This window comes from Melanerpes formicivorus, unplaced genomic scaffold, assembly GCF_026170545.1.
Source record: "Melanerpes formicivorus ecotype bairdi unplaced genomic scaffold, bMelFor1.0.p_v2 SCAF_26, whole genome shotgun sequence".
In the NCBI taxonomy this organism is placed as follows: domain Eukaryota; kingdom Metazoa; phylum Chordata; class Aves; order Piciformes; family Picidae; genus Melanerpes; species Melanerpes formicivorus.
The window spans coordinates 10,572,779-10,599,284 of NW_027142378.1; the positions used below are offsets into that span (position 1 = coordinate 10,572,779).

At 51.8% G+C, this 26,506-nt stretch overlaps 1 protein-coding gene across 1 annotated transcript in view; it reads left to right on the forward strand.

The window, feature by feature from the left end:
• Positions 1–26,506, forward strand: part of TTBK1 (tau tubulin kinase 1) — a 54,782-nt gene that overhangs the window by 23,670 nt on the left and 4,606 nt on the right. The window contains exons 3-6 of the mRNA XM_068153728.1: positions 3,940–4,087; positions 11,885–11,958; positions 15,225–15,365; positions 16,226–16,330. Coding sequence (XP_068009829.1) covers positions 3,940–4,087; positions 11,885–11,958; positions 15,225–15,365; positions 16,226–16,330 — 468 coding nt within the window. The remainder of the gene's footprint in view (positions 1–3,939; positions 4,088–11,884; positions 11,959–15,224; positions 15,366–16,225; positions 16,331–26,506) is intronic.

Sequence of the window (26,506 nt, forward strand, 5' to 3'; positions counted from 1 at the left end):
GAACTCTCTCTCACAGAGTACCCAAGCAATGAGGGAATGCTTGTGTGGCAAGTCCCTGACCTCAGCCAAGACCCTGAGTTGCAAGTTCACAACTTGCTCTACAACAAAGCAAAGGAAATGGTTGTTGCTGGCCTCTGGATGCTGTTGAAAAGTCAAGGATGCTGCTGCTGCTGAAGAGGACCATCTGGTGTGCTGGGAAAAGGATGCCAGGGAGTAATTTCCATAAGAGGCTACTAGAGGATATGAGGAAGCAGAGGCAACTTAAGGACTCTTGGACAGTGGGTTGCATTGGTTGGCTGCAGTGTGTACAGAATGGGGGTTTGACTCAGCAGAAACCCTGACCCTGATCTCATGTCATCTTGCATTTGCTAGCCTGTAGATTTGCATGGGTCCTCTGATTTAGAGTCATGGAACTGTTTTGGTTGGAAAAGACCTGTAAGATCATCAAGTCCAACCTTCAGTCCAACACCACCATGGCCATCAAACCCTGTCCCAAAGTGCCATGGCCACAGGGTTCTTGAACACCTCCAGGGATGGTGACTCCACCACCTCCCTGGGCAGCCTGTTCCAGTGCCTGACCACTCTTGCAGGAAAGAAATGTTTGCTGATGTCCAGCCTGAACTTTCTGTGGCACATTTTCAGGCTCCTTGTCTGTGTTCCCAGGAGCAGCCTCAAAAGCTGTGCCTTTCCTTCTGAGCCTGCTTCTCAGGTGCACACATTCTTTCAGTCTTTCTGACATAGCAAGTCCTAGCCTGCCCTTGGTTCTCCCAGGCTCCTGCTCTTCATCCTGAAATCAACCACTCCTAACTCAGAGCCTCTGGCAGCAAGGTGATTGCTATTGGGCATTGTGCATGGCTAGGATCATAGAACAGTTTGGATTGGAAGGGACCTTAAAGATATCTATTTCCCATCCCCTTGTCCTGGACAGGGACACTTTCCACTAGGCCAGGTTGATCAAAGCCCTGACCAGCCTGGCCTTGAGGACCTCCACAGCCTCCCTGGGCAACCTGTTCCAGTGTCTCACCAGCCTCACTGGAAAGAATTTCCTCCTAATCTCCAGTCTGAATCTCCCCTCTTCCAGCTCAGAGCCATTGCCCCTCATCCTACCTCTACAAGTCCTTGTTCAAAGTCCTTCCCCAACTTTCTTGTGAACCCCCTTCAGATACTGGAAGGCCACAATAAGGTCTCCCCAGAGTCTTCTCTTTTCCAGGCTGAACAGCCCCAACTCTCTCAGCCTGTGCCCATAGGTGAGGTTCTCCATCCCTCTGATCATCTTTGTGGCCCTTCTCTGGACCCACTCCAGCAGTTCCAAGTCCTTCTTGTGTTGGGGGAGCCAGAAGTGGATGCAGTACTCCAGGTGGGCTCTCACAAGAGCAGCTTAGAGGGGTGGAATCACCTCCCTTGCTCCTGCTGGTCACATTGCTTCTGATGCAGCTCAGGACACAGTTGGCCTTCTGGGCTGCCAGAGATCATTAGTGGCTCACATTGAGCTTTTCATCCCCAGGCACCCCCAAATCCTTCTCTGCCCAGCCTATGTTTTTGCTTAGAAATAGCTCTGACCCAGCTGCAGCATCCTGCACTTGGCCTTGTTGTACTGCATGATGTTGAGATGGGCCTACCTCTGAAGCCTGTCCAGGTCCCTCTGGATGGCATCCCTTCCATCCCATGTGTCAGCTGGGTCACACAGCTTGGTGTCTTTCTGAGGGTGCCTCCATCCCACTGTGCATGTCACTGACAAAGATGTTAAACAGCAGTGGTCCTAAGTGACAGCCCCTGAGAGATCCCACTCTTCACTGCTCTGCATTTAGACTGTGAGCTGTTGGCTGCAATCCTGAGTGCAGCCATCCAGCCAGTTCCTTATCCAGCACTTGCCCATTCTTCTGAACATTCCTACAGGGCCTGTTAGTGCCTCTCTTTTAACCCTATTGCTGTGGTGCCCCACAGCCTCTCTTTTCCAGTGCTCTGCCAGCCTCACAGCAAGGAAGCTTCTCCTTATCTTGATGTGGAACTTGCTGTGTTCCAGCTTATACCTCTTGTTCCTTGCACTATTACTGGGCACCACTGAGAAGAGCCTGGCACCTTCCTCTTGACACCCACCCCTCAGGTCTTTATAGGCATGAATAAACTTCCCTCTCAGCCTTCTCTTCTCAAGACTTAACAGCTCAAGTTTTCTCAGTCTTCCTTCACAGGAGAGGTGTTCAAGTCCCTTAGTCACCCTCATAGCTCCCCATAGGGCTCTCAGATCCCTGTCTCTCTTGCTGTGTGGGGTACATGTTTGACTACCTGCCTGTTTCAAACTTTCTCTTTTTTCTTCAAGTGCTACGGCTGCTGTTGACAAGAAGCAGTGTTCAGGGTTTCCTGGGCAGTTGTGTGCAGAGGCAACACAAAACACTGAAGGGATGGACTTGCAGCCAAGTGCAAAGCAGATCAAAGGAGCCCTGCTCTAGCTCTGCTGTAAACCTGAGCTTGTTCCTGGGCAGCATAGTAATCTTTAAATATATCTAAGAGAAAGAGAGAGAAAATCATTTGCCTGACATAGACACTGCCACATGCAGCACATTGGGAGTCTGCCTCATACATGCATATGTATAGCTGTGTGTGCATATGCTGCCAAGTCTCAGCAGAAGGAGAACCAAGGAATCACCTTCCAGGAAGAGCAGAGGATTCCAGCTTGCTCTCTTGAGTGGGTGGCTGCTCTAGAACAGGCAGACAATCTATCTCTGGTAGGTGCATATCAAATCTACTGAAACTTAAGCATCCTTAGCTTTGACTTTCATAGAATCATAGAGTGCTCTGGGCTGGAAGGGACCTCCAAAGGTCATCTGGTCCAACCCCCTCTGCAGTCAGCAGGGACATCCTCAACTAGATCAGGTTGCCCAGAGCCCTGTTGAGCCTCACCTTGAATATCCCCCAGGGATGGAGCCTCGACCTGCAGGTTGTGTCTCTTCTCTCTAGTATCAGGTGATAGAAGCAGGGGAAATGGCCTGAAATTGTACCAGGGGAGGGTTAGGTTGGAGATTAGGAAAAATGGTCAGTGGTCAGGCATTGGCACAGGCTGCCCAGGGAGGTGGTGAAGACACCATCCCTGGAGGTGCTCAAGAAACCTGTGGCCATGGCCCTTGGGGACAGGGTTTAATGGCTGTGGTGCTCTTAGGTTGATGGTTGGACTGAATGACCTTGGAGGTCTTTTCCAACCTAAACACCTTTATGATTCTATGATTCAGTTAAGATTGTTTTGATTTCCAAGCAGGGGTACCCTTCTGTTGTGAAACAGGCTTTAGTTTTGCTCAGGGACATAAACAGCACCAGTTGGTGTAGTGGAAAACTAGGGGGTGAAGAAAACAGAAGAGAGAGACAGAAACAGTGGAGCTTCACTTCTGACTTGCACACAGCTGTTTTGAAATCATGCAGTTGGAAGTCCTCTGAAGTAACCTCACAAGCAGAGCAGGTCATGCACCTTATAAACTACTGCAGGGGTTGTTTTCCTCTGTGCTTAAACCCTGTGCAAATGGCATTTGAACTCCACTTCACTTCAGTCTCCCAGCTGCAGCTTACCTCTGTGTCTGTTGAGAGGCAGTGGCAGGCTTTATCTGCCGTGCTCTGGACAGCAGTTCTGCTGCCTCCTCAAAGGGGCTTGAATTTTGGCAGGCAGGTTATGGAGGCCATAAGGAGGCCTTGCCATTTGCTTTTTAATGTATGCCATGCCATCCCTTGCCTGCCTGGCTCTTTGTTGTCACAGCAGAGGATTTATACATAGCACAGTCAAGTGGGTAGCTGGACTCTTGCCTAGCTGTGCAGTGAAAGGGATGCAGGCACAGCATGGAGAGGGAGCCAAATTTGCTCTTCCTATGCAGGAAAGAAGCAACTGCCTGACTTTGTGAGAGCCAGCTTGATCTTGTCTCTCTTCTACATGCCACAAACCTCTCTGTGCTTTTCCAGCTGAAGAAGATTGGTGGTGGTGGCTTTGGGGAGATCTATGAGGCGATGGATCTGCTGACGCGTGAGAACGTGGCCTTGAAGGTGGAGTCAGCCCAGCAACCCAAGCAGGTGCTCAAGATGGAAGTGGCTGTCCTGAAAAAGCTGCAAGGTAAGGCAGAGAGCTCTTAGCAAGTGCTAAAGGTCCCAGGGTATGTTACCAATGACAATCTGAAGTTGCAAATGTTCCTTACTGTTTTCTCTGCAGCTTCCATCTTGGACCAGGAGATGGATACAGAACTGGCCTGATGGCTGCACCCAAAGAGTGGCTGTCAATGGGTCCATGGCCCAGTGCAGGCAGGGCTGGTTCTAAGCAAAAACATAGGCTGGGCAGAGAAGGATTTGGGGGTGCCTGGGGATGAAAAGCTCAACATGAGCCACTAATGATCTCTGGCAGCCCAGAAGGCCAACTGTGTCCTGAGCTGCATCAGAAGCAATGTGACCAGCAGGAGCAAGGGAGGTGATTCCACCCCTCTATGCTGCTCTTGTGAGAGCCCACCTGGAGTACTGCATCCACTTCTGGCTCCCCCAACCCAAGAAGGACTTGGAACTGCTGGAGTGGAGGAGGACTGCCCTCAGCCTCCTCTCCTCCAGGCTAAACAACCCCAGTTCCCTCAGCTGCTCCTCACCAGCCCTGTTCTCCAGACCCTTCCCCAGCTCTGCTGCCCTTCTCTGGACAAGCTCCAGCACCAAAATGTCCTTCTTGGAGTGAGAAGCCCACCAGAGGTGGTTGGGGCCCTGTCCCTGGAGGTGTTTAAGGCCAGGCTGGCTGAGGCTCTGGCCAGGCTGATCTAGTGTGGGGTGTCCCTGCCCATGGCAGGGGGGTTGGAACTAGCTGATCCTTGTGGTCCCTTCCAACCCTGACTGATACTGTGATACTATGATCATAGAATGATTTGGGTTGGAAAGGACCCTAAGCACCCTCTGGTTCCAGCCCTCTCTGCCATGGGCAGGGACACCTTCCTCTAGACCAGGTTGCTCAAGGCCCCATCCAATCTGGGACTCTTGGACTCTTCCATGGGGAACATGGATACACAGAGCTCCCAGAGAACAGCTGAGCAGGTGGCTGAAGGCTGAGAGCAGCAGAGGGCAGGCAGGCAAGGCAGAGGTTTAGATAGTTGCATTTGGTTGTACCCTTGGAACTGCTCTGAGCTGAGTGAGGGTGTGACTGTGTAGAAGGGCAGAGGATACAATCATAGAATGGTTTGGGCTGGAAGGGACCTTAAAGATCATCTAGTTCCAATCTCCCTGCTGTCAGCAAGAGGTGATGCTAGTGTCCATGTGTGTTATGTCCAAGGCTGGGAATGCTTGGAAAGAGTGACCTGAAGTCACCTCATCAGAACCAGCATAAGACAATGTGCAAGGAGGTGACTAATACTCATCAGTGTTTATTTCTGGAAAACATTTGAGAACACCAAAACCTTCCCCAGCCCCCCCAGCCACCCACAGTTGTACACAGTGTGATGCTGGGAGCTGGGCAGAGGGAGTGGTGCTGTGTGGCACTAACACAAAGCACTTAGCAAATATTGAGGGGCAGGAAAGACAGAAGAAACAGACTTGGCTGTGCATCAGCTGTCTTGCATTCCAGAATGGCAGCTTGCTCCAGCCCTGTTCTGATGGGAATTGTGCCTGGATCCAGCTGCTCTGTCAGAAGGATGCTGCTCCAGGGCCAAGCCTTTGTTTTATTACCTTCATCACTGCTGTAAAACTCTCTCCAAGTGAGGTCATTGTTTATGATTGCAGAGTTTGCACAGACATGTAAGCCCCTGGGTGCTTCTGCTTTGCAGACAGGCACTTTTGCAGGTGACACTAAATGGGATGGGAGTGTTGGTCTGCTTGAGGGTAGGAAGGCTCTGCAGGGAAATCTGGACAGGGTGAATTGGTGGGCCAAGGTCAGTTGCATGAGGTGTAGCAAAACCAAGTGCCAGGTCATGCACTTGGGGCACAACAACCCCATGCAATGCAGCAGCTTGGGGCAGAGTGGCTGGAAAGATGCCTGGCAGAAAAGGACCTGGGGGTGTTGGCTGACAACTGTCTGAACATGAGCCAGCAGTGTGCCCAGGTGGCCAAGAAGGCCACCAGCAGCCTGGCCTGGATCAGGACCAGTGTAGCCAGCAGGAGCAGGGAAGTGATTGTCCCTGTACTGGTGAGGCCACGCCACAACTACTGGATTCAGTTTTGGGCCCCCAGCTAAAAGAAGGACACTGAGGTGCTGGAGCAGGCCCAGAGAAGGGCAGCAAAGCTGGGGAAGGGTCTGGAGAACAGGGCTGGGGAGGAGCAGCTGAGGGAGCTGGGGGTGTTTAGCCTGGAGAAGAGGAGGCTGAGGAGAGACCTCATTGCTCTCTCTGACTCCCTGAAAGGAGGCTGGAGTGAGGTGGGGCTTGGGCTCTTCTCCCTACTATCAGATGATAGAATGAAAGGAAATAGCCTGAAGTTGTGCCAGGGGAGGGTGAGGTTGGATAGTAGGAACCATTTCTTTCCTGCAAGAGTGGTCAGGCACTGGAACAGGCTGCCCAGGGGAGGTGGTGGAGTCACCATCCCTGGAGGTGTTTAAGAACCCTGTGGCCATGGCACTGTGGGACAGGGTTTAATGGCCATGGTGGTGTTAGGCTGATGGTTGGACTCAGTGATCTTGGAGGTCTTTTCCAACCAAGACACTTCTGTGATTCTCTGTGGCAGTTGTGTGTGTGGGGGCAATGTGGGGGCTTGCTTTAGGACCTCATTGCTGTTGTGACCCAGGACTCTTGTGACTCCTGCTCTGTGGAATTATGGAGAGAAAATATGGGATGGTTTCCTGTCACTGAGCCCCTGCAAGGAAGAATCCTATCACTTCTAGAGGAGCAAATGTTGTTACATATCTTCAATGCTTTACTAACCCTTTGGAATGCAGACAAACAGAAATCTGTCTGCTCTCTCTCTCTGTGACTTTGTTTTCCTACCCTGGGTTTGCTGGGGAGCAACACTGGGGTGGCAAAGGAGCATCTGTCAATTACTCTCTGGACTCTGTTCCCATCTCTGAGGTCTTTGAGGTTAATCACACACAGCAGCTCTGTTTGAGCAGCTCTTGCATATCTTTAGAGGTGCTTGGTTTGGGCTGTCTCAGTGTCAGTCTGCCTTTCCATGGCAGCCTGCATTGGAGAAACAGTGATGAGCAGAGGGCTGGAGCACCTCTCCTGTGAGGACAGACTGAAGGAGCTGGGGCTGTTCAGTCTGGAGAAGAGAAGGCTCCCAGGTGACCTCATTGTGGCCTTCCAGTATCTGAAGGGGGCTACAGGAAGGCTGGGGAGGGACTGCTCAGGATCTCAGGGAGTGATAGGACTAGGGGGAATGGAATGAAGCTGGAGGTGGGGAGATTGAGGCTGGAGGTGAGGAGGAAGTTCTTCCCCATGAGAGTGGTGAAGCCCTGGAATGGGTTGTCCAGGGAGGTGGTTGAGGACCTGTCCCTGGAGGTGTTTAAGGCCAGGCTGGATGAGGATCTGGCCAGGCTGATCTAGTGTGGGGTGTCCCTGCCCATGGCAGGGGGGTTGGCACTAGCTGATCCTCGTGGTCCCTTCCAACCCTGACTGATACTATGGTACTGTGAACCAGTGTCCCTGCTTGAATCCTGTGGGTTGCTGTCTCTAACTCTCAGGCTGCTGCTGTGAGGGGTGTACAGACCACCTTTACATGCCAGATCAGGCACTTTGTCTGCTCTGGATGCTCAGCCAGGGCTGTGTGAGGCCCAGCAGCAGCTGCTTTGAATTCAGAAGTATCCTCCCTATCCTTACCCACTTCCTGCTTGGTCTTCCTTCTGGTCCACAGGCTCCCCAAGGGAGAGTACAGCCATGGCATTCAGTCTTTCTTTCCTGGGATTCCTCTTGAAGTGTCCTAACAGGCTGGCAGTTAGAATGGGCAGGCTCTGTGGTGCTGAGTGCTGTCTGCATAGAATCATAGAATGCTGGGGGCTGGAAGGCACCTCCAGAGATCATCCAGTCCAAGCCCCCTGCCAAAGCAGGATCACCTAGGGTAGTCTGCACAGGAATGCATTCAGATGGGTTTTGAAAGCCTCCAGGGAAGGAGGCTCCACAACCTCTGGGCAGCCTCTTCCAGGGTTCCAGCACCCTCACCCTAAAGAAGCTTTCCCTCAAGTTGAGGTGGAACTTCTTTGTTCCAGTTTGTATCTATTGCCCCTCATCCTAGCACAAGACACCACTGAAAAGAGCCTGGCCCCTTCTCCTGGACACCCACCCTTCAGGTATTACCAGACATTGATCAGATCCCCTCTCAGCCGTCTCTTCTCCAGGCTAAACAGCCCCAGGGCTCTCAGCCTTTCCTCATCAGACAGAGGTTCCAGTGCCTTCAGCATCCTTGTAGCCTGTTAGACACTCTCCAGTATATCCCTCTTCCTCTTGAGCCAGTGGGGTGCAGGACTGGACACCATGCTCCAGATGGGCAGAGGCCAACGGGATGGCATTCAACAAGTCCAAGTGCCAGGGGCTGCACTTTGGCCACAACAACCCCAGGCAGAGCTACAGGTTGGGGTCAGAGTGGCTGAGAGCAGCCAGGCAGAGAGGGACCTGGGGGTGCTGATTGACAGCTGCCTAAACATGAGCCTGCAGTATGCCCAGGTGGCCAAGAGGGCAAATGGCATCCTGGCCTGCATCAGGAATAGTGTGGCCAGCAGGAGCAGGGAAGTCATTGTGCCCCTGGACACTGCACTGGTTAGGCCACACCTTGAGTCCTGTGTCCAGTTCTGGGCTCCTCAGTTTAGGAAGGACATTGAGAGACTTGGATGTGTCCAGAGAAGGGCAACAAGGCTGGGGAGAGGCCTTGAGCACAGCCCTGTGAGGAGAGGCTGAGGGAGCTGGGGTTGCTTAGCCTGGAGAAGAGGAGGCTCAGGGGAGACCTCATTGCCCTCTACAACTACCTGAAAGGTGGTTGTGGCCAGGTGGGGGTTGGTCTCTTCTCCCAGGCAAGCAGCACCAGAACAAGAGGACACAGTCTCAAGCTGTGCCAGGGGAAGTTCAGGCTGGAGGTGAGGAGAAAGTTCTTCTTAGAGAGAGTTGTTAGCCATTGGAATGTGCTGCCCAGGGAGGTGGTGGAGTCCCCATCCCTGGAGGTGTTCAAGAGGGGATTGGATGTAGCACTTGGTGCCATGCTCTGGTCATGAGGTCTGTGGTGCCAGCTTGGACTCGATGATCTGTGAGGTATCTTCCAACCTTGGGGTTACTGTGAGAGTGTGATGTGGTCTCAGCAGGGCAGGATGGAGCAGGAGCAGAGCCTCCTTTGGGCTCCTGCCTACTCTCTTCTCACCACAGCCCAGGGTGCCTTTGGCCTTCCTGCCCACACAGACACATTGCTGTCTCATGGATGACTTCTTGTCCCCCAGGACAGTAAGTTTGTTCATCTGTGGGGGTCATTGTGCCCTGGTGTGAGGCTCTGAGGCCCCAGGTACTTGCCTGTGGCCTCACTCCTTCCTGATCTCTCCTCAGTGTGTCCTTTCCTTTGGGAGTGCCTCCTTTTAACTGTAACCAATCTCACTGCGTAGGACTCTGATTAATTTTACTCTGCAGTGCAGAGATCTTCTGCATATTGAGTAGCTGTGCAAGATGCAGCCTGGTCACAGACAATGTGGTTTCTGAATGCCTGATTTTATTCCAGCAGACAAGGAAGCAGCTCTCCCTTGCCTTTCCCCTTATTGCTGGTTGGACAGGTAAGGCTCTCCTAATGAAAGGAGGGCAGAAGAAGGCTCCTGCTTGGCTTTTGGTTTGCCTTTTCCTTTGCTTGGTTTAGTGTTTGGTTTGGTTTGGTTTTGTTTTTTTTCTTCCTCCCCTTTTCCCAGTCCTTCCTTTTGCATATCTGGGTTCAAGAGGTGCTTTTACTCCCTGTGGTTCACTTTCTGTGACTTTTGTAGACACATTTGGTGTGTTTCTGGAGTGGTTTGCTAGGCTGATGTAAGCAAGCTCTTTGCAAAGGCTGGAAAGCAGAGTGAATTCAGCTATCACAGAGTGGCAGATCCAGACACTTGGTGTAGCTCTAGCTTCTGTGCCCAGCACTGCATTCCTCCATGTGGGTGTTGGAGTGAACTGGCATTGGGGCCTCAGAGTGGTAGGAGCTGGGAGGGACCTTCAGAGCTCATCCAATCCACCCTCCCTGCTCAAGCAGGTTCACCTAGAGCAGATTGCACAGGAGCACATCCAGGGGGGTTTTGAAACCCTCCAGAGAAGGAGACTTCCCAGCCTCTCAGGGTGCCTGTTGTACTGCTCCAGCACCCTGCAAGTGAAGAAGCTTTTTCTCATGTCTAGGTGGAATTTCCAGTGTTCCTGTTTGTGTCCATCTCTCCTAGTCCTGTCAGTGGGCAGCACTGAGAAGAGTCTGGCTCCACCCTCCTGACACTTGCCCTTTAGATGTTGGAAAGCATTGATGCTATCCCCTCTCAGTCTTCTCTTTTCCAGGATAAAGAGTTCCAATCCTCTCAGCCTCTCCTAGGAAGAAGATACCCTCCAGCCCCCTCAGCATCGTTGTGGCTCTCAGTTGGGCTCTCTCCAGCAGATCCCTGTCCCTCTTGAACTGGAGAGTCTGGAGCTGGGCACAGTATTCCAGGTGTGGCCTCAGCAGGGTAGAGTAGAGGCTGAGAAGAGCCTCTTGGCCTGCTGGCCACACTCTTCTTAATGCAGCCCAGAATAGCCTTGGCCTTCTTGGCCAGGAGGGCACATTGTTGGCTCATTGTGAGCTTGCAATCCACCAGCACTCCCAGGTCCTTGTCCCCCAGAGCAGCTCTCCTGCAGCTGTGCTGATCCATGGGGGTTGCTCTTCCCCAGGTGCAGCACACACTCCACTTGCCCTGGTTGAACTTCACAGAGTTCCCTTCTGCCCAGCTCTCCAGCCTGTCCAGGCCTGGCTGACTGGCAGCACAGCCTGCTGGGGTGTCAGCCACTCCTCCCAGTCTGGGATCATCAGCAAATTTGTTTAGAGTACATTTCCTTCCTCCATCTAGGTCACTGGTGAAGCCACTGAACAAGGCTGGGGCCAGCCCTGACCCCTGGGGAAGGCCAGGAGCTGTCCTCTTAGTTGACAATCCCCTTCAACTCTTGAAGAATCTCTTGCTGCCTTCCTTTTCTCTGTTGCTTTATTTTAGTAACAAATACAGATACAGGAGTTAGTGCCTGAAGTGTGAGCTTGCCAGCTGCTGTAATCTCCCAGTGGCCCTTCAGTGGGACAGCTGGGCAGAGGAGCAGGGGTGGGCTGGCAGGTAATGCTTGTGAGGGTCCCCAGGCTAAGGCTTTCCTCAGAAAAGCTTCTTCTTGCTTTCCATTTTTTTCCTTCTTTCTTTTCTGGGTTAAAATAAGCTTTTGTCCTTTCCTGCAGGAGTGGTCAGGCATCAGAACAGGCTGCCCAGGGAGGGGGGGGAGTCCCCATCCCTGGAGGTGTTCAGGACAGGAGTAGGTGTGGCACTTCAGGATGTGGTGCAGTGGTCATGGTGGTTGGGTTGTGGTTGGACTTGATGATCTTGAAGGTCTTTTCCAGCCTCAATGACTCTGTGATTCTATAAGGAGTCCAAGTGTGGTGCCAGTGAATCTCTGTAACCCTGTGGTCAGGGTTCAGTTTCAGGGTGCTGGTGAGTGTGGTGGTGGTGCATGCCCTTGGTGGTTGTATGAACTGCAGCTTGTTACACTCTGACTCCTACCCTTTCTCATTCTGAAGGTTTGAGGGTCCCTGACACTGATTTGTTTCAGTTTGTTTCTCCACTCTTGGCTCTTTCTTGCTGAGTTTCAGTACCCTTCTGAGCTGTGATTCTGGGAAACAAACCCAGCCTGTTCTGCAGGACTCCCTGCCTGATGCCAATTGCAAGCTCTTGATCAGAGACAGCTTGTCTGAAAATCCTGCTTGCAGGGTGAACTTCTGTTCCATGCTCTCTCTTTCTTTGCAGGGAAGGATCATGTCTGCAGATTTATTGGCTGTGGAAGGAATGAAAAGTTCAATTATGTGGTCATGCAGCTTCAGGTGAGTTCTGTGCTTCCCCTCTCTTTCCTGTCCCATCTCAGGGGTTTGCAGTGACAGAATAAGGCCAAGCACTGGTGTAGAGTCCTTGCTGTGCACAAGTAGGTGGAATGGGAAGTAGTGAGGAGTGGTGTTGCTGTGATGTCCCTTGGGATAGCTCCAGCTGTCAAGATGTTCTCTAAGACACTTCATAGCTCTGCTTTTTGGGTGAAGATGCATTCTGTCAGCTTTCTGGGGAGAGCACTCAATTCAGAATGCTTGCAGGAGCTGCCCACAATATTATGAAGCAGTGACAGCTGTTTGAAATCTCTCCTGCTGGGCTCTGTGATGCAGCATTCAAAATATGTCTCAGAGCTCAAGGGGGTGATGGGAGCCAGTGGTGTCACACCAGCAGCACAGTCTTTACTGTGAAAAGGAATGATCTCTGGCTCCCCCAGCTCTGCCAAGCTCAGCAGTGGCTTGGCTTCTGCTGTGGAAGTGTTCTCTCCTGTTTGAACACTGCTGATACTCAGTCAGGATGGGTAAGTACTTGGGTAGGCAGTGCATGGTGACTGCACTGCTAGGCAGCCCAGCTCCTCCTATTGGAGTTAGCCAGCTGAAGTCTTTCATAGCTATCTGCACAGGCCCCAGGAGCAGCAGAAGCTACAAGGGCCTCTGCATGACTCATTCAGGAAACTTCACCAAGAAAACCTCTCCAGTTGGATCTTCAGAGCCCATATCTGGTGGTGCTGTCATGAAAACAGCTTGCTTTGTGGTGGAAGCAGCTTCCTCTTACAGCATGGAGTCACAGGAGAAAAAGTTGGAAGGGAACAAGTGAGAAGAGATGGCTGAGACAAAACTACCATGAAGAAAGGCCTTTAGCCAGAGTGAGCTTGGCCTTAGCTTGAGGGGAGGAGCTCTCCAAACCAAAGATGCTTTTTCTCTGACACACTTGCCTTGGAAGCTGGCCTGTTTCAGCAGCTGGCAGAAGAGTTGACAGGGAGCTTGTTCTCTCTCTCTTGCTGCTGAGGGCTTTGCTGTGCACAGCCTGTCCTTCTCTGGCAGAGCTTACAGCCCTTCTTGTATTTCTATATGTAGAAAGCTGCTTGAATGTGAGCCAGCGTGTGCCCAGGTGGCCAAGAAGGCCAACAACATCCTAGCCTAGATCAGGAATAGCATCACCAGCAGGAGCAGGGAAGTGATTGTCCTCCTGTGCTCACCACTGGTGAGGCTACACCTTGAGTCCTGGCTTCAGTTTTGGAGCCCTCACCACAAGAAGGCATTGAGGTGTTGGAGCATGTCTAGAGGAGGGGCAGCAAAGCTGGTGAAGGGTCTGGGGAGCAGAAGTCTTGTGAGGAGCAGCTGTGGAAATGGGTTGGTTTATCCTGTGTCCCTCTGAGTGTTGTGGGCTGCAGTTCTGTCTTTCCCTTCAGCCACTGGGACTGAGGCTTCCAGTCCAGGCTTGTGCAGCTCACTGCATCTTCTGCATCGCTTAGCCAGCCTGCTGGGATTTATTTGCAGAGTAGTGCTCATTTTCTGTCCTTTCCTGGGGGCAGTGTGGGATGTTCCACATGCCTTGGATTGTTTCAGGAGAGCAGGTGTCTGAGACCATCTCCCAAACCATCTGGAGAATGTTGTGGCACATTTCACTGTGTGGCTCTGATGAAATGCCTGCCTGTCCCTCTCACCATTGGATCAGAGAGTTGGTGTCCAAGGAACCACTTCACAGGGGAACACAAGATCTGCTGTGGATTCAGGAGCTTGGAGCTTTCAGGAGAGTGATGACAAATCTTTGCTGCCTCTAGTAAACTGTCACCAAAGCTTAAAAAGTTAAGCCCCAGGAAGAGTGGCTTAGCCTTAGTTTGCTCACACTAAGGAGCAGACCAGCTCCTGTGCTTTGGCTGTGTCTCTGCCCTCCTCTGAACCTCTTGCAGCACCTCAATATCTTTCTTGTGGTGAGGGCCCCAAACCTGAGCCCAAGGCATGGCTTCACCAGTGCTGACTACAGGGGGACAATCCCTTCCCTGGTGCTGCTGGTAGGACAGTTCCTGATCCAGGCCAGGATGCTGTTGGCCCTCTTGGCTGCCTGGGCATACACTTGTTCATCTCCAGCTGGGTGTGGATCAACATCCCCAGGTCTGTCTCTGCTGGGCAGTGTTGCAGTCACTCCTCCCCAAGCCTGTACATTGCCATTTCTTTGAGAAGCATTTAAGTCAGTGTGAAAATCCTCCCTGCTCTCCTGATTCTGGGGCTGATTCTTTTTGCTAGGCAGCTTTCCCTGTTGTGTTGTTGTACCACCAATGCTGGCTTGAGCTTGAGCCAGGCAGTTTTGTGCTAGGGAGTTTCTGGTGCAACTGCTTTCATGAGCTGGAACAGGTCATGGCTTCATCATTTGCTTATCACATTTGTACTGCTTTACTCTTTAGACAGCTCAGAGAACAGTCTAAGGTTGTTTGTAAGTCAGCTGCTGGGCTGAACAGCAAGGAGGTGCTGGGCTCCTACAGTCTGAGGCACTGCTCTCCATGCCATGCCTCTTTCCCCAAAGAGTGCATCAGCTGACTGCCCAAGAGAGCAGTCTGGTATCTTCTTACCAGCAAAGACATCACTTAAAATGAAGTAGAGGAAGGATTGTTGCTCTGTACTCAGTGCTGCTGAGGTCACACCTTGAACACTAGGTTCAGTTTTGGGGCCCTCACAACAAGCAAGACATTGAGGTGCTGGGGAAGGGCCAGAGAAGGGCAGGAAAGTTGGTGAAGGGTCTGGAGAGCAGGGCTGGTGAGGAGTGTCTGGGGGAACTGTTTAGTCTGTAGAAAAGGAGGCTGAGAGGAGACCTCCTTGCTCTCCATAGCTCCCTGAAAGGAGGTTGTAGTGAGGTGGGGGTCAGTCTCTACTCCCTAGTGACAGGACAAGAGGACATGGCCTCACCTTGCGCACCGGGGGAGGTTTAGCTTGGAGACTGGAAGCAAATTCTTCCCTGAGAGGGTTCTCAAACACTGGAACAGGGTCCCCAGGGAAATGGTTGAATCCCCATCCCTGGAGGTGTAGATGAGGTGCTGGGGGATGTGGTTTAGCAGCTGACTTGGTTGGAGTCGAGGCTCTTGTGAACCAAAAGGCAATTCTTTGCTGCTGCTGCTGCTGGGAGAATTCCAGTTCATTCCACATGCAAGAAGTAAAGCAGACAGAAGGTGAGCACCTGGCTGGTCAGCATTTCTGCTGCTGGGAGGATGCATGTGAGAGCCTGAAGCTGTGTCCTGCTGTGGTGGTTTTAAGTGACTTCTCCATTGTTTCAGGGCCGAAATCTTGCAGATCTCAGGAGGAGTCAGCCCCGGGGGACGTTCACGCTGAGCACCACGCTGCGATTAGGCAAACAGATCCTGGAATCAATAGAAGCCATTCACTCTGTGGGATTCCTGCATCGGGACATCAAGCCTGTATGTTGGTTTGGCTGTTTCTCCCTTTTGGCTGCGTGTCTGTCTGTTCTGCTCAAGTCAATGAAGACAGTCTGCATATGGGCAGATCCCAGCGGGGGCATTCAGGCCTCCTTGCACGCTCCCGCTCTCTGACACCTTGGCTGTTTGCTTTAAGCACAGGGTGAGACAGGACACTGAGACTCCTGAGTGTGTCAGAGAAGGGCAACGAGGCTGAGGAGAGGCCTTGAGCACAGCCCTGTGAGGAGAGGCTGAGGGAGCTGGGGTTGCTTAGCCTGGAGAAGAGGAGGCTCAGGGGAGACCTTCTTGCTCTCTCCAACTCCCTGAAGGGAGGCTGTAGCCAGGTGGGGGTTGGTCTCTTCTCCCAGGCAACCAGCACCAGAACAAGAGGACACAGTCTCAAGCTGTGCCAGGGGAGGTTTAGGCTGGAGGTGAGGAGAAAGCACTTCTCAGAAAGAGTAATTGGCCATTGGAATGTGCTGCCCAGGGAGGTGGTGGAGTCCCCATCCCTGGAGGTGTTCAAGAGGGGATTGGATGTGGCACTTGGTGCCATGGTCTAGTCATGAGGTCTGTGGTGAGAGGTTGGACTTGATGATCTTTGAGGTCTCTTCCAACCTTGGTGATTCTGTGTTTGCCTGGGAGAAGAGACCACCCCCCTCCTGGCTACAACCTCCCTTCAGGTAGCTGTAGACCGCACTAAGGTCTCCCCTGCGCCTCCTCTTCTCCAGGCCAAGCAACCTTCACTTTGACTTAGTTTTCCACCAGAGGCAGGCACATGAGGGCTGTATGACAAAATGTTGATCCCAGATGGCCAGGCTGTTGGCATCAGATGTGCTGTGTTCTTCCTTTCTCTCTCTGTCCAGTCCAACTTCGCCATGGGCCGCTTACCTTCAACGTACCGGAAGTGCTACATGCTGGACTTCGGCCTGGCGCGTCAGTACACCAACACCACTGGGGAAGTCCGACCAGTAAGTGCAGCTGAAGTCTCTTCTTTGGCTGGGTGTTTTGTTTTCCCTCCCCCCCCCCACCTGGAAAGGTTTTGTGATTGCTTTGGTTTGCTTCCTGTTTGCTGCTCTCAGTCCTGCTACTGGACTGAATTGTCTGCCCAAAGGGCCTGCAGCCGAGCTGGGAACCGGAGAGGGTTTTGCTGTCGAAGCTGTGTGGCTCTTCTCTTTGTTACTCCTTTAGGACAATCATGTCTTCTGCAGATTTTACCCTGAAAGGTTGGACTAGATGGTCCTTGGGGCTTTTGAGGGTGTCAGGGAGTGATAGGAATGGAACAAAACTAGAAGTGGGTAGGTTCAGATTGGATGTGAGGAAGAAGTTCTTCCCCATGAGGGTGGTGAGAGCCTGGCACAGGTTGCCCAGGGAGGTGGTGGAAGCCTCATCCCTGGAGGTGTTTGCAGCCAGGCTGGATGTGGCTGTGAGCAACCTGCTGTGGTGTGAGGTGTCCCTGCCCATGGCAGGGGGGGGTGGAACTGGCTGATCCTTGAGGTCCCTTCCAGCCCTAACAATTTATGATTCTATGATCCTTGAGGTGCCTTCTAACCTGGTGTTCTGTGCATCCATGAAATGTTTACTGAGTACATTATAGCCAAGCAAAGAGAGTAAGCCCACTGCTGGCCATGGGACTTCTGGAGTTGCAGAGGACTGGTCTGGTAAATTCTCTGTCTGGGGAACCAGGCTGATGCATTCTTCAAGCTCAAAGGAAAAATGCTCAAAGTTCAAGCCTGATCTGACCTTTGATACTGAGCATACAGTGAACTGCAACTGTAATGCTGTTCTCACCCAAGCCTGGCTTTGCTTTTGTGCTTATTGCCCCCTGCCCAGATTCCTTAGCCTGTCTGCTTGCAGGGCAGGTAAAGGCAGGGAGTACAACTTGAGTGTTATCTTCAGCCCTTTAGCAGCACTGTGTTTGCTGAAGGCACTCATAAGCAAGTGTTGAGCTTCCAGATGCTCTAAGAATCAGTCAGAGCCTTCATAGATGTGTTTTGGAATAGAGAGGGGAGAGCTGAGGGAATCTCTCTGTGTATCATCCCAGGCTTACACCTTGGGGTCTGCACACTTCTGCCACCTGCAAGAAAATTGTTGTTGTGGAGAGTGTTGATACTGTGAGAGTTTAACTCAGAGACTTGGCAGTACAGTGGCTGGGGAAGGAGAAGAAAGTAAAGATCAGTGAGGAGATTTTGTGTCTCAACCCACCTGGAGGATTTGTCCTCTCTTTTTGTTGGGTTTGGTTTTGTTTTTTAGAAGCTGGGCATTGCAAGCCTTTGGAGCTGCTCCCATCTACAGCAGAGAGGGTGGAGTGCCTGCAGCTTACTCTTAAAGACACATACTGTGTATCATAGAATCAGTCAGGGTTGGAAGGGACCACAAGGATCATCCAGTTCCAACCCCCCTGCCATGGGCAGGGACACCCCACACTAGATCAGCCTGCCCAGAGCCTCATCCAGCCTGGGCTTAAACACCTCCAGGGATGGAGCCTCAACCACCTCCCTGGACAACCCATTCCAGGGCTTCACCACTCTCATGGGGAAGAACTTCCTCCTCCCCTCCAGCCTGAATCTCCCCACCTCCAGCTTCATTCCATTGCCCCTAGTCCTATCACTGCCTGAGATCCTGAGCAGTCCCTCCCCAGCCTTCCTGTAGCCCCCTTCAGATCCTGGAAGGCCACAATGAGGTCACCTGGGAGCCTTCTCTTCTCCAGACTGAACAGCCCCAACTCCTTCAGTCTGTCCTCACAGCAGAGCAGCTCCAGCCCTCTGCTCATCCTCCTGGCCCTGCTCTGGACACCTTCCAGCACCTCCAGATTCCTCTTGTAATAGGGGCTCCAGAACTGGAGGCAGTACTCCAGGTGGGGTCTCCCCAGGGCTGAGTAGAGGGGGAGGATCACCTCCCTTGCCCTGCTGGCCACACTTCTGCTGCAGCCCAGGCTCTGGTTGGCTTTCTGGGCTGCAAGTGCACACTGAGAGCTCCTGGTGAGCTTCTCCTCCCCCAGCACCCCCAAGGCTCTCTCCTCAGGGCTGCTTTCCAGCCAGTCCCTGCCCAGCCTGGATTTGTGCCTGGGATTGCCTCCAGCCAGCTGCAGGACCCTGCACTTGATCTTGTTGAACCTCCTGAGGTTGGCTTGTGCCCAGCTCTCCAGCCTGTCCAGGTCCCTCTGGATGGCCTCCCTTCCCTCCAGCTGTCTGCTGCACCACACAGCTTGGTGTCATCAGCAACCCTGCTGAGGGTGCACTCAGTGCCACTGTCCATGACACCCACAGAGATGTTGAACAAGCCTGGTCCCAGGACTAATCCCTGAGGGACTCTGCTTGTCCCTGGCCTCCATTGGGACATGGAGCCATGGACAGTCACTCTTTGGCCCTCAAGCCAGTTCTGTATCCATCTATTGGTCCACCCATCAAACCCATGTGTCACCAGGGTACCACTGCTCTTCCTTGGCAAGCCATTGAGTTTGGGGCTCACCCTTAACCACACTGCAAAACAAAAATGCAGCCCCACTCCTTTCCTCTTCCTGCAGTCAGGGTTCAAGCCCTTTATAGGCTGAAACTGGCATTTGGCCTGCTGAAAAATGCAGGCATTGCTTCAGGATGGTTTCCACCTCTGGGGCTCCTAACACAAGAAGGACATGGAACTGTTGGAGCCTCTCTGGGCAGCCTGCTCCACTGCTCTGCCACCCTCAGAGTGAAGAAGGCTTTTTTCTGTTTGCATGGAAACAGGCTGCTGATCTCTGCAGACCATCCAGTCCAACCCTCTCTGCTAGGGCAGCATCACCTGGGATAAGCTGGAAGTGGCTGAGCAGGAAGCAGCTTTGTGTTAATTATTTATTTGACAGTAGAGGACAGCTTCTGGTGTGTTGTGTTTTTTTTCCTGGAGTCTGTCTCCCATTGCAGGATCTGCCACCAGGCTGTGGTGCTCAGCCAGCACTTTTTTAGCTTAGTCAGCTGCAGCCCATTGATCACATCCCCATCTCCTCGTGGCTCAGGCTGCACTGCAGCAGTTTGCAGTCCCTTGCCGAAGGTACTTCCCATGTGTGAGGGTGGCTGTGTGAGGCAGCAAGAGGAGGTAGGCAGGCCAGTGCCTAGCCCCTGGAGGCAGGCATGGTGAAGGCTGCAGGAATGTGTCAGCTGTCTGAGAGAAAAGGTTTTCATTTTCTGAATGCCTGTGGGGGGGGTTAGAAATAAACTCTGCTGTGGTGTGGAAGGCAAAGGAGAGTCTGGCGTGCTTAGCTGCTGAGGGGGTTTCTCCCCACTGTAAAAGGAGCTAGAAAATAACCCAAAGGATGTTAGCTCCTACATTCTAAGGACTCCACATAGTCAAACATAGAAGCTTTCCTCCTTGCTTTGTGCTTGAGGTATCCCTAAAGCTGTGATGGTCTGTAGGAGGTGAATGTTTTGCAGTGGAATGAATTGTGGAACCCTAATACTGGGAGTGCAGTGCTCAAGGCATGTAGCTAGTGGTGTTCCCCAGGGGTCAGGACTGGCTCCAGGCTTGTTGAACATCATCCTCAGTCACCTGGATGAAGGGGCAGAGTGTACCTTCAGCAAGTTTGGTGGTGATATAAAACTGGGAGGATTCCCTGACACCCTGTCAGGCTGTGCTGCCATTCAGCTAGACATGGCCAGGCAGAGGGGAACCTCCTGAAGTTCAAGAGGCAAGTGTGGAGTCTTGCACCTGGGAAGGAGTAACTCCCTGCACCAGGCCAGGGGAGGGTTTGCCCTGCTGGAGAGCAGCTCTGCAGAGAAGGACCTGAGAGTGCTGGTGGATGGTAAGGTCACCAGGAGCTAGCAATGCCCAGTCGTGCCCAAGGAGGCCAGTTAAGGAGAGTGTGGCCAGCAGATGGAGGTTGGCTCTCCTCCTGCTCTACTCTGCCCTGGTGAGGCCACACCTGCCCAGTTCTGGGCTCCCCAGTCCAAAAGAGATAGGGAACTACTGGGGAGAGCCCAGCAGATTGCCACTAAGAAGCTGAGGGGCCTGGAGTGTCTGTCCATGTGGGGAGAGGCTGAGAGAGTTGGAACTGTTTATGCTGGAAAAGAGCAGGCTGAGAGGGGGGCTTCTGAGTGAAGGTTGTGAGGAGGGAGCTGGACTCTGCTCAGTGGTGCCCAGTGATAGGGTAAGGGGCAGTGGGCACAAACTAGAGCAGAGGAGGTTTCACTTAAACATGAGGAAAAACTTTGCTTTGAGGATGCCAGAGCAGTAGAGCAGGCTGCCCAGGGAGGTTGTGGAGCCTTCACCTCAGGAGAATCCCAGACCACACCTGGACATGTTCCTGTGCAGCCTGATCCAGGTGACCCTGCTTCAGCAGGAGGATTGGCCTAGGTGATCTCCAGAGGTCCCTTCCAACCCCTACCATTCTGGCATTCTGAGCAGATGGTTGGCTGAGAAAGGGATGTAATTTTAGTCTCTAGCTTTGTGTCACAGGAAGGTGATCAGAGCAAAGGCAGAAAGCTCAGCCATGCCAATTCCCATAGAAATGGGGGACAGGAAGAGAAACATTGGCCTATGTCTTTAAAAGTACTGTCACTGAATGCACTGCAGAGGTTCTGTTCCTCTGGGATTGAGTCAGTTGTGAAGCAGAGCAGCAGCACCTCTACATAAAGGTTCTTGTTGTTACTTTCCTTGTTGGGGTAGCAAAGCTGGACTTGGTAAGGGAATTTATGTTCTGGTGCAAGACATTGCAACCACAGAAGGCCACTGCAGGTGACATTAGATGCATGTAAAGCAGACTAGCTGAATGGTTGGAAAATCCCTTAGCAAGCAGGGCCTCTTGTACCTGGTTATAAGCAGCTGTTTCTCTGCTTCCCTCCCCTGGAAGCCTTGGTTCAGTGAGGGTGACCTCAGCTCATTCCACATCAGGTCATGGGTTTATTTTCTGCAGTAGAGAGCTCTTGTGCTGCAGGGAAGAAGAAAAGGCAGCTCAGGCTCAAATCCCATGCAAGTCTGCAGGGAACTGAAATCCCATCTTCCATCTCCAAGTGCCTTTGCTGCCAAGCTGCAGAGGGGATTCAGGGCATCCAAAAGTGTCACTGCTTTGGGTGCTGCCATTCTGCTTGAGGCTGTGAGTATTCTTCCCACTTGGACAACAGAGAGAGGAGTAGAAAAGGGTTCCTGTGTGCAGGGTGAGAGAGCAGGGGCTTCACTCCCCAGGCAAGTGATGTGGAGCTGGATTGCATGTCAAGTCTCCTCCTCCATCAGGTAAAGGGATTTGCTGTCAGGTTACAGAGGGCCTCTCATACATTTGTCTTGGCTGTTGCAGTTATTCTGTGCAAAGGGATTCTTTCCAGCCTGGATGGCTTTAGGCTTGCCTCTCAAAGCACCTAGAGGCTTAGGGGTGCAGTGGTGTACCCTGGGAGGAAGGAGATGTGGTTTTCAGGTCTGTCCAAGGGGGAGGAGAAACTTGAGTGTAGGTTTCCCACATCTCAGTGGTTAGCAGGACTGTCTTTTGTCTTCTTCCTTTGGGTAGAAAAGGGCTGCAGGAAAACATGATGAGCTGCAAATCCCCAATGAAATGTGACTAACACTCCACAACAATCTCTTAAACCATTTCCATTTCAGAGGCTCCTCTTCTCTGTGTTCCAGCACATCAAAAACTTACCTTTCTTCCTTGCCATTCCCTGTGCTTTCCCTGGGGATATTCTGGGCTGCTTTTGACCCTGTGGGACCAGGCATGTAAGAAACAAGTGCAGCTCTAAGGCCAAAGTTCTCTTCAAAAGTGGAATGCTGTTTGACTTGCCCTTGCAGCTGGACTGTGCTGTTGGATTCAGAATGCTCATTCTCAGCCCACTTTGTCAGTTGGGAAGAGTCTCCTCATCTCCTGCTGGTGTAGGCATCATCTGATGAGATGGTTGGTGCATGCTCTCCACAAAGCCATTACTCATAGAACCATGAAATCATTTTGGCTGGAAAAGAGCTTTAAGATCTCAGAGCCCAACCATTCTCTAACTCTGCCAAGGCTGGTGCTAAACCATGTCCCACAGCACCACATCTCTGCTTCGTGGTGACACCTCCAGGGCTGGGGATTCAACCACCTTCCTGGGGAGCCTGTGCCAGTCTTTGAGAACCCTTTGTGAAGAAGTTTCTTCTGATACCCAACCTAACCCTCCCCTGGTGCAACTTGAGGCCATTTCTTCTTGTCCTGTCACTTGTTCCTAGGGAGAAGAAACCAATCCCCACCTCACTGCAGCCCCCTTTCAGGGAGCTGTAGAGAGCAATGAGCTCTCCCCTCAGCCTCCTCAACTCCAGACTAAACCACCCCAGGTGCCTCAGCCACTTCTCACAAGATCTCTTTTCCATTCCCTTCACCAGCTTGGTTGCCCATCTCTGGGCTCACTCCAGCACTTCAGTCAGTACCTTGCTCTTCTCTGCTGTTAAAAGCCATTGGAGAGGTTGAATTTTCCTGAAGCCAAGCAAAGATGGCATTTTAACTCACCTCCTGCAGCCCTTTTGCTTTGGAAAGGATCAGCAGAAGACTGAAGGAGCCTCCTCACAACTAAATTTCATGCAACATCTGCCAGAAGTCTCAGGACTTTCACATCTTTGAGGGGAAGAGGAATACTGACACTCACATTTCAGAGCTCCCCTGGGTTTATTGCTGCTGCTGAGTGGGTGTCTGTTGGCATCAGTACCTCTCAGCCAAGGCTTTTCCTCAGTTTACATGAGTTTTGAAGTTGTACATTACACTTTCCTCTGTTCTTTCCTCTGCTGAGGGTGGCCCTCATGTTGCCAGGCTGTGCAGTTCACATCTGCAGATACAGCTGGCTGCCTACAAGCAGCCTGGACTTTCATCCTGCTTTCTTTCAAGCCCCTGTGCTGCATCCTAGCAGACAGAGCAAAGCCCACGCTGCTTCTTGCTGGGGCACAGCAGCAATCAGCAGGACAGGGGAAGATGCCTGAAGCTGGGAAGGCTGTAAAGCTGGCAAGCCAGTGGTTGTAGGGAGATTGCTGGTGAGAAAGCAAGGTGGTGATGGCAGAAAAGGCCAGAGACCTTGGGTGGGAACCCATGGCAACTGAAGTGGGGAAGGGGACACCTCTGTTCAGTTTTAGCTAACATTAGAACTTGCTCTGGGTGAAAAGCACCAGAGATGAGAAAGATCCAATCCCTTTGCTGTTGTTTAGACCAGGTTGAGTGGGGAAGGAAGGGAGGTATGTGCTAATTTCAGGAAGGGGGAAGAAATGGGGGATCAAATAATTTTAGGAAGGGGGAAGAAAGGAGGGTGGTGGAGTTGCTGTCACTGGAGACCTTCAGGAAAAGCCTGGATGAGGCACTTAGTGCCATGGCCTGGTTGGTTGGATAGGGCTGGGGGGTAGGTTGGACTGGATGGTCTTGGAGGTCTCTTCCAACATGGCTGATTCTATGAAATGATTTTAAGAAGAAGGGAGGAAGGGAGGTGCCAAATAACTTTAGGAAGGGGGAAGGAAGGGAGGTGGCAAATCATTTTAGGGAGGGGGAAGGGAGGGAGGTGGCAAATCATTTTAGGGAGGGGGAAGGAAGGGAGGTGGCAAATCATTTGAGGGAGGGGGAAGGAAGGGAGGTGGCAAATCATTTGAGGAAGGGGAAGGAAGCGAGGTGGCAAATCATTTGAGGAAGGGGGAAGGAAGGGAGGTGGCAAATCATTTGAGGGAAGGGGAAGGAAGGGAGGTGGCAAATCATTTGAGGAAGGGGAAGGAAGGGAGGTGGCAAATCATTTGAGGGAAGGGGAAGGAAGGGAGGTGGCAAATCATTTGAGGAAGGGGAAGGAAGCGAGGTGGCAAATCATTTGAGGAAGGGGGAAGGAAGGGAGGTGGCAAATCATTTGAGGAAGGGGAAGGAAGGGAGGTGGCAAATCATTTGAGGGAAGGGGAAGGAAGGGAGGTGGCAAATCATTTGAGGAAGGGGAAGGAAGCGAGGTGGCAAATCATTTGAGGAAGGGGGAAGGAAGGGAGGTGGCAAATCATTTGAGGAAGGGGAAGGAAGGGAGGTGGCAAATCATTTGAGGGAAGGGGAAGGAAGGGAGGTGGCAAATCATTTGAGGAAGGGGAAGGAAGCGAGGTGGCAAATCATTTGAGGAAGGGGGAAGGAAGGGAGGTGGCAAATCATTTGAGGAAGGGGAAGGAAGGGAGGTGGCAAATCATTTGAGGAAGGGGAAGGAAGGGAGGTGGCAAATCATTTGAGGAAGGGGGAAGGAAGGGAGGTGGCAAATCATTTGAGGAAGGGGGAAGGAAGGGAGGTGGCAAATCATTTGAGGAAGGGGGAAGGAAGGGAGGTGGCAAATCATTTGAGGAAGGGGGAAGGAAGGCAGGTAGCACATCATTTCAGGCAGGAAAATGATGGTGAAGCCATACAGCCAACCATATGTCTGCCCTGTGTATGCACCTCTGCTCTCAGCTCTGGGGTTTTTATGCTATTAGGTGTGACATGTGATCAGGGGCAAGTTAGTCTCTAAAGGGACCTCTCTCCCCACTTTATTGAGCACTCACAAACAGGCTCACTCAACACTTCCTCTCTCCATGAAACTGAGTACAGCTTGAACCAACAGCCCTTGGAAGACTGCTGGGAGATGGCAACAGCTAAACAAGAGAGCCAGGTGCCTGGAGCCGTACTCTGTCGAACTGGTTTCTGATTAATTTCTTGTTTGATTTTTTTGTTCATTCTTTTCTGTTTGTTTGTTTGTTTGTTTGTTTTCCTCATTTTGTTGGTTTGGTTTTCTTTTATCATGTTTTTCTTTGGGTTTCTCTTTGTTTTACAGTTCTTTTGGGCTCTTCTTTTGAGGCTGTGTTTGATCCGTTGGCTTCCCATCCGCTGCTCGTAACCATCCCTGCTCTGAGTTGTGAGTGAGCCATCACCATGCTGCTGGGGGTTCAGTTTGGTTGGTGCTTTTGTGGTATATGGAAGGCCAAATGACACCTGGGTTTGGTTGTTTTGGTTTTGTTTTCTTTATTTCTCCTCATGCTGTGTTTGTTTTTCAGCAGGATGGTGACAAGGGTGTTGCAGGGAGCTAGAAGGCTTGGTGCTCTGCCTGGAGGGGCTGGTGGCCGTTGGGGTGGTGCCACAGGCTGTGACTGGGTCAGTCCTGTGGTTTCAGAGGCAAGAGGAGGGGAATTCTCTTTTCTGACCTTTTTGGCTACAGCTCCCTCTTCATTCCTGACTGCCCATGGGGGATAAAGTACACTGCTGTCACTGACAACCTGCAAAGTGCTACTGGTTAAATTAGCAAGCTGAAACACATCTAAGAGGTCTCCACAGAGGAGGTGGAGATGTGTATCCTTCTGTCTCCCCCATGAGCCTCACTGATGGAAGCAGAAGATTCCTAGAGGTCACAGGGAATTCTTCCTTTCAGTTCAGTTCAAACTTCCTTTCACTTTTCTTTCCTATCACAACTTCTGCAACAAATCATTCCATTCCAAGATACACCTCCAAGTGCTTCCCATGACCTGTGGCATTTCCTCTCTCCCCTCACTACCTTCTCTTCGATCTGTGCTAACTGTATTTTCATTTTCCTGCTGCTGAAAATCCTTTTCCTGTTTCCAGGACAGATGGGTTAATGATCCTAGAAGACAGCAAGCCTGTCAGAGGCAAAGGTGCTGGAGCTCATAAAGTGTTTGTGCAGGCTTCCAGACAGCTGGGGAGGAGCCAGCTGTTGTGTTCCATGAGAGTACCACAGGCCTAAGAAACAGCTGAAGGGAAATACTGGCATCCAAAGAGAAGTTTTTAGGAAGGAAGCTGGAAACCAGGACATTCAAAATATCAACCTAGGGACCAGTGAGGCCAGAAGGAAGATTTTAATGGTTATGTGTGAGCAAGCAGGGGTTCAGATTAATGAGGAAATACAAGCACTCCTGAAATGCCCCCTCCCTGGAGGTATGCAAGGTCAGGGTCAATGAGGCCTTGAACAGCAGGGTCTAGTGGAAGGTGTCCCTGCCCATGACAGAGGGGTTGGAACTAGATGATCTTCAAGGTCCCTTCCAACCCAACCCACCCCACTCTATGGTTCTATGAAAATGAAGGGAGCACAAACAAAACAGACTTCCTGTGGCCCTTAATGGAGACCCCGCTGGCACGTAGAATGCAAGTACCATGAGTGCTTGAACTGGAGAGGAATGAAAAGCTGGTGGATGCAAAAGAGAACAGTTTGAAGCAATGCATCCACTTCACACAGGGTTTT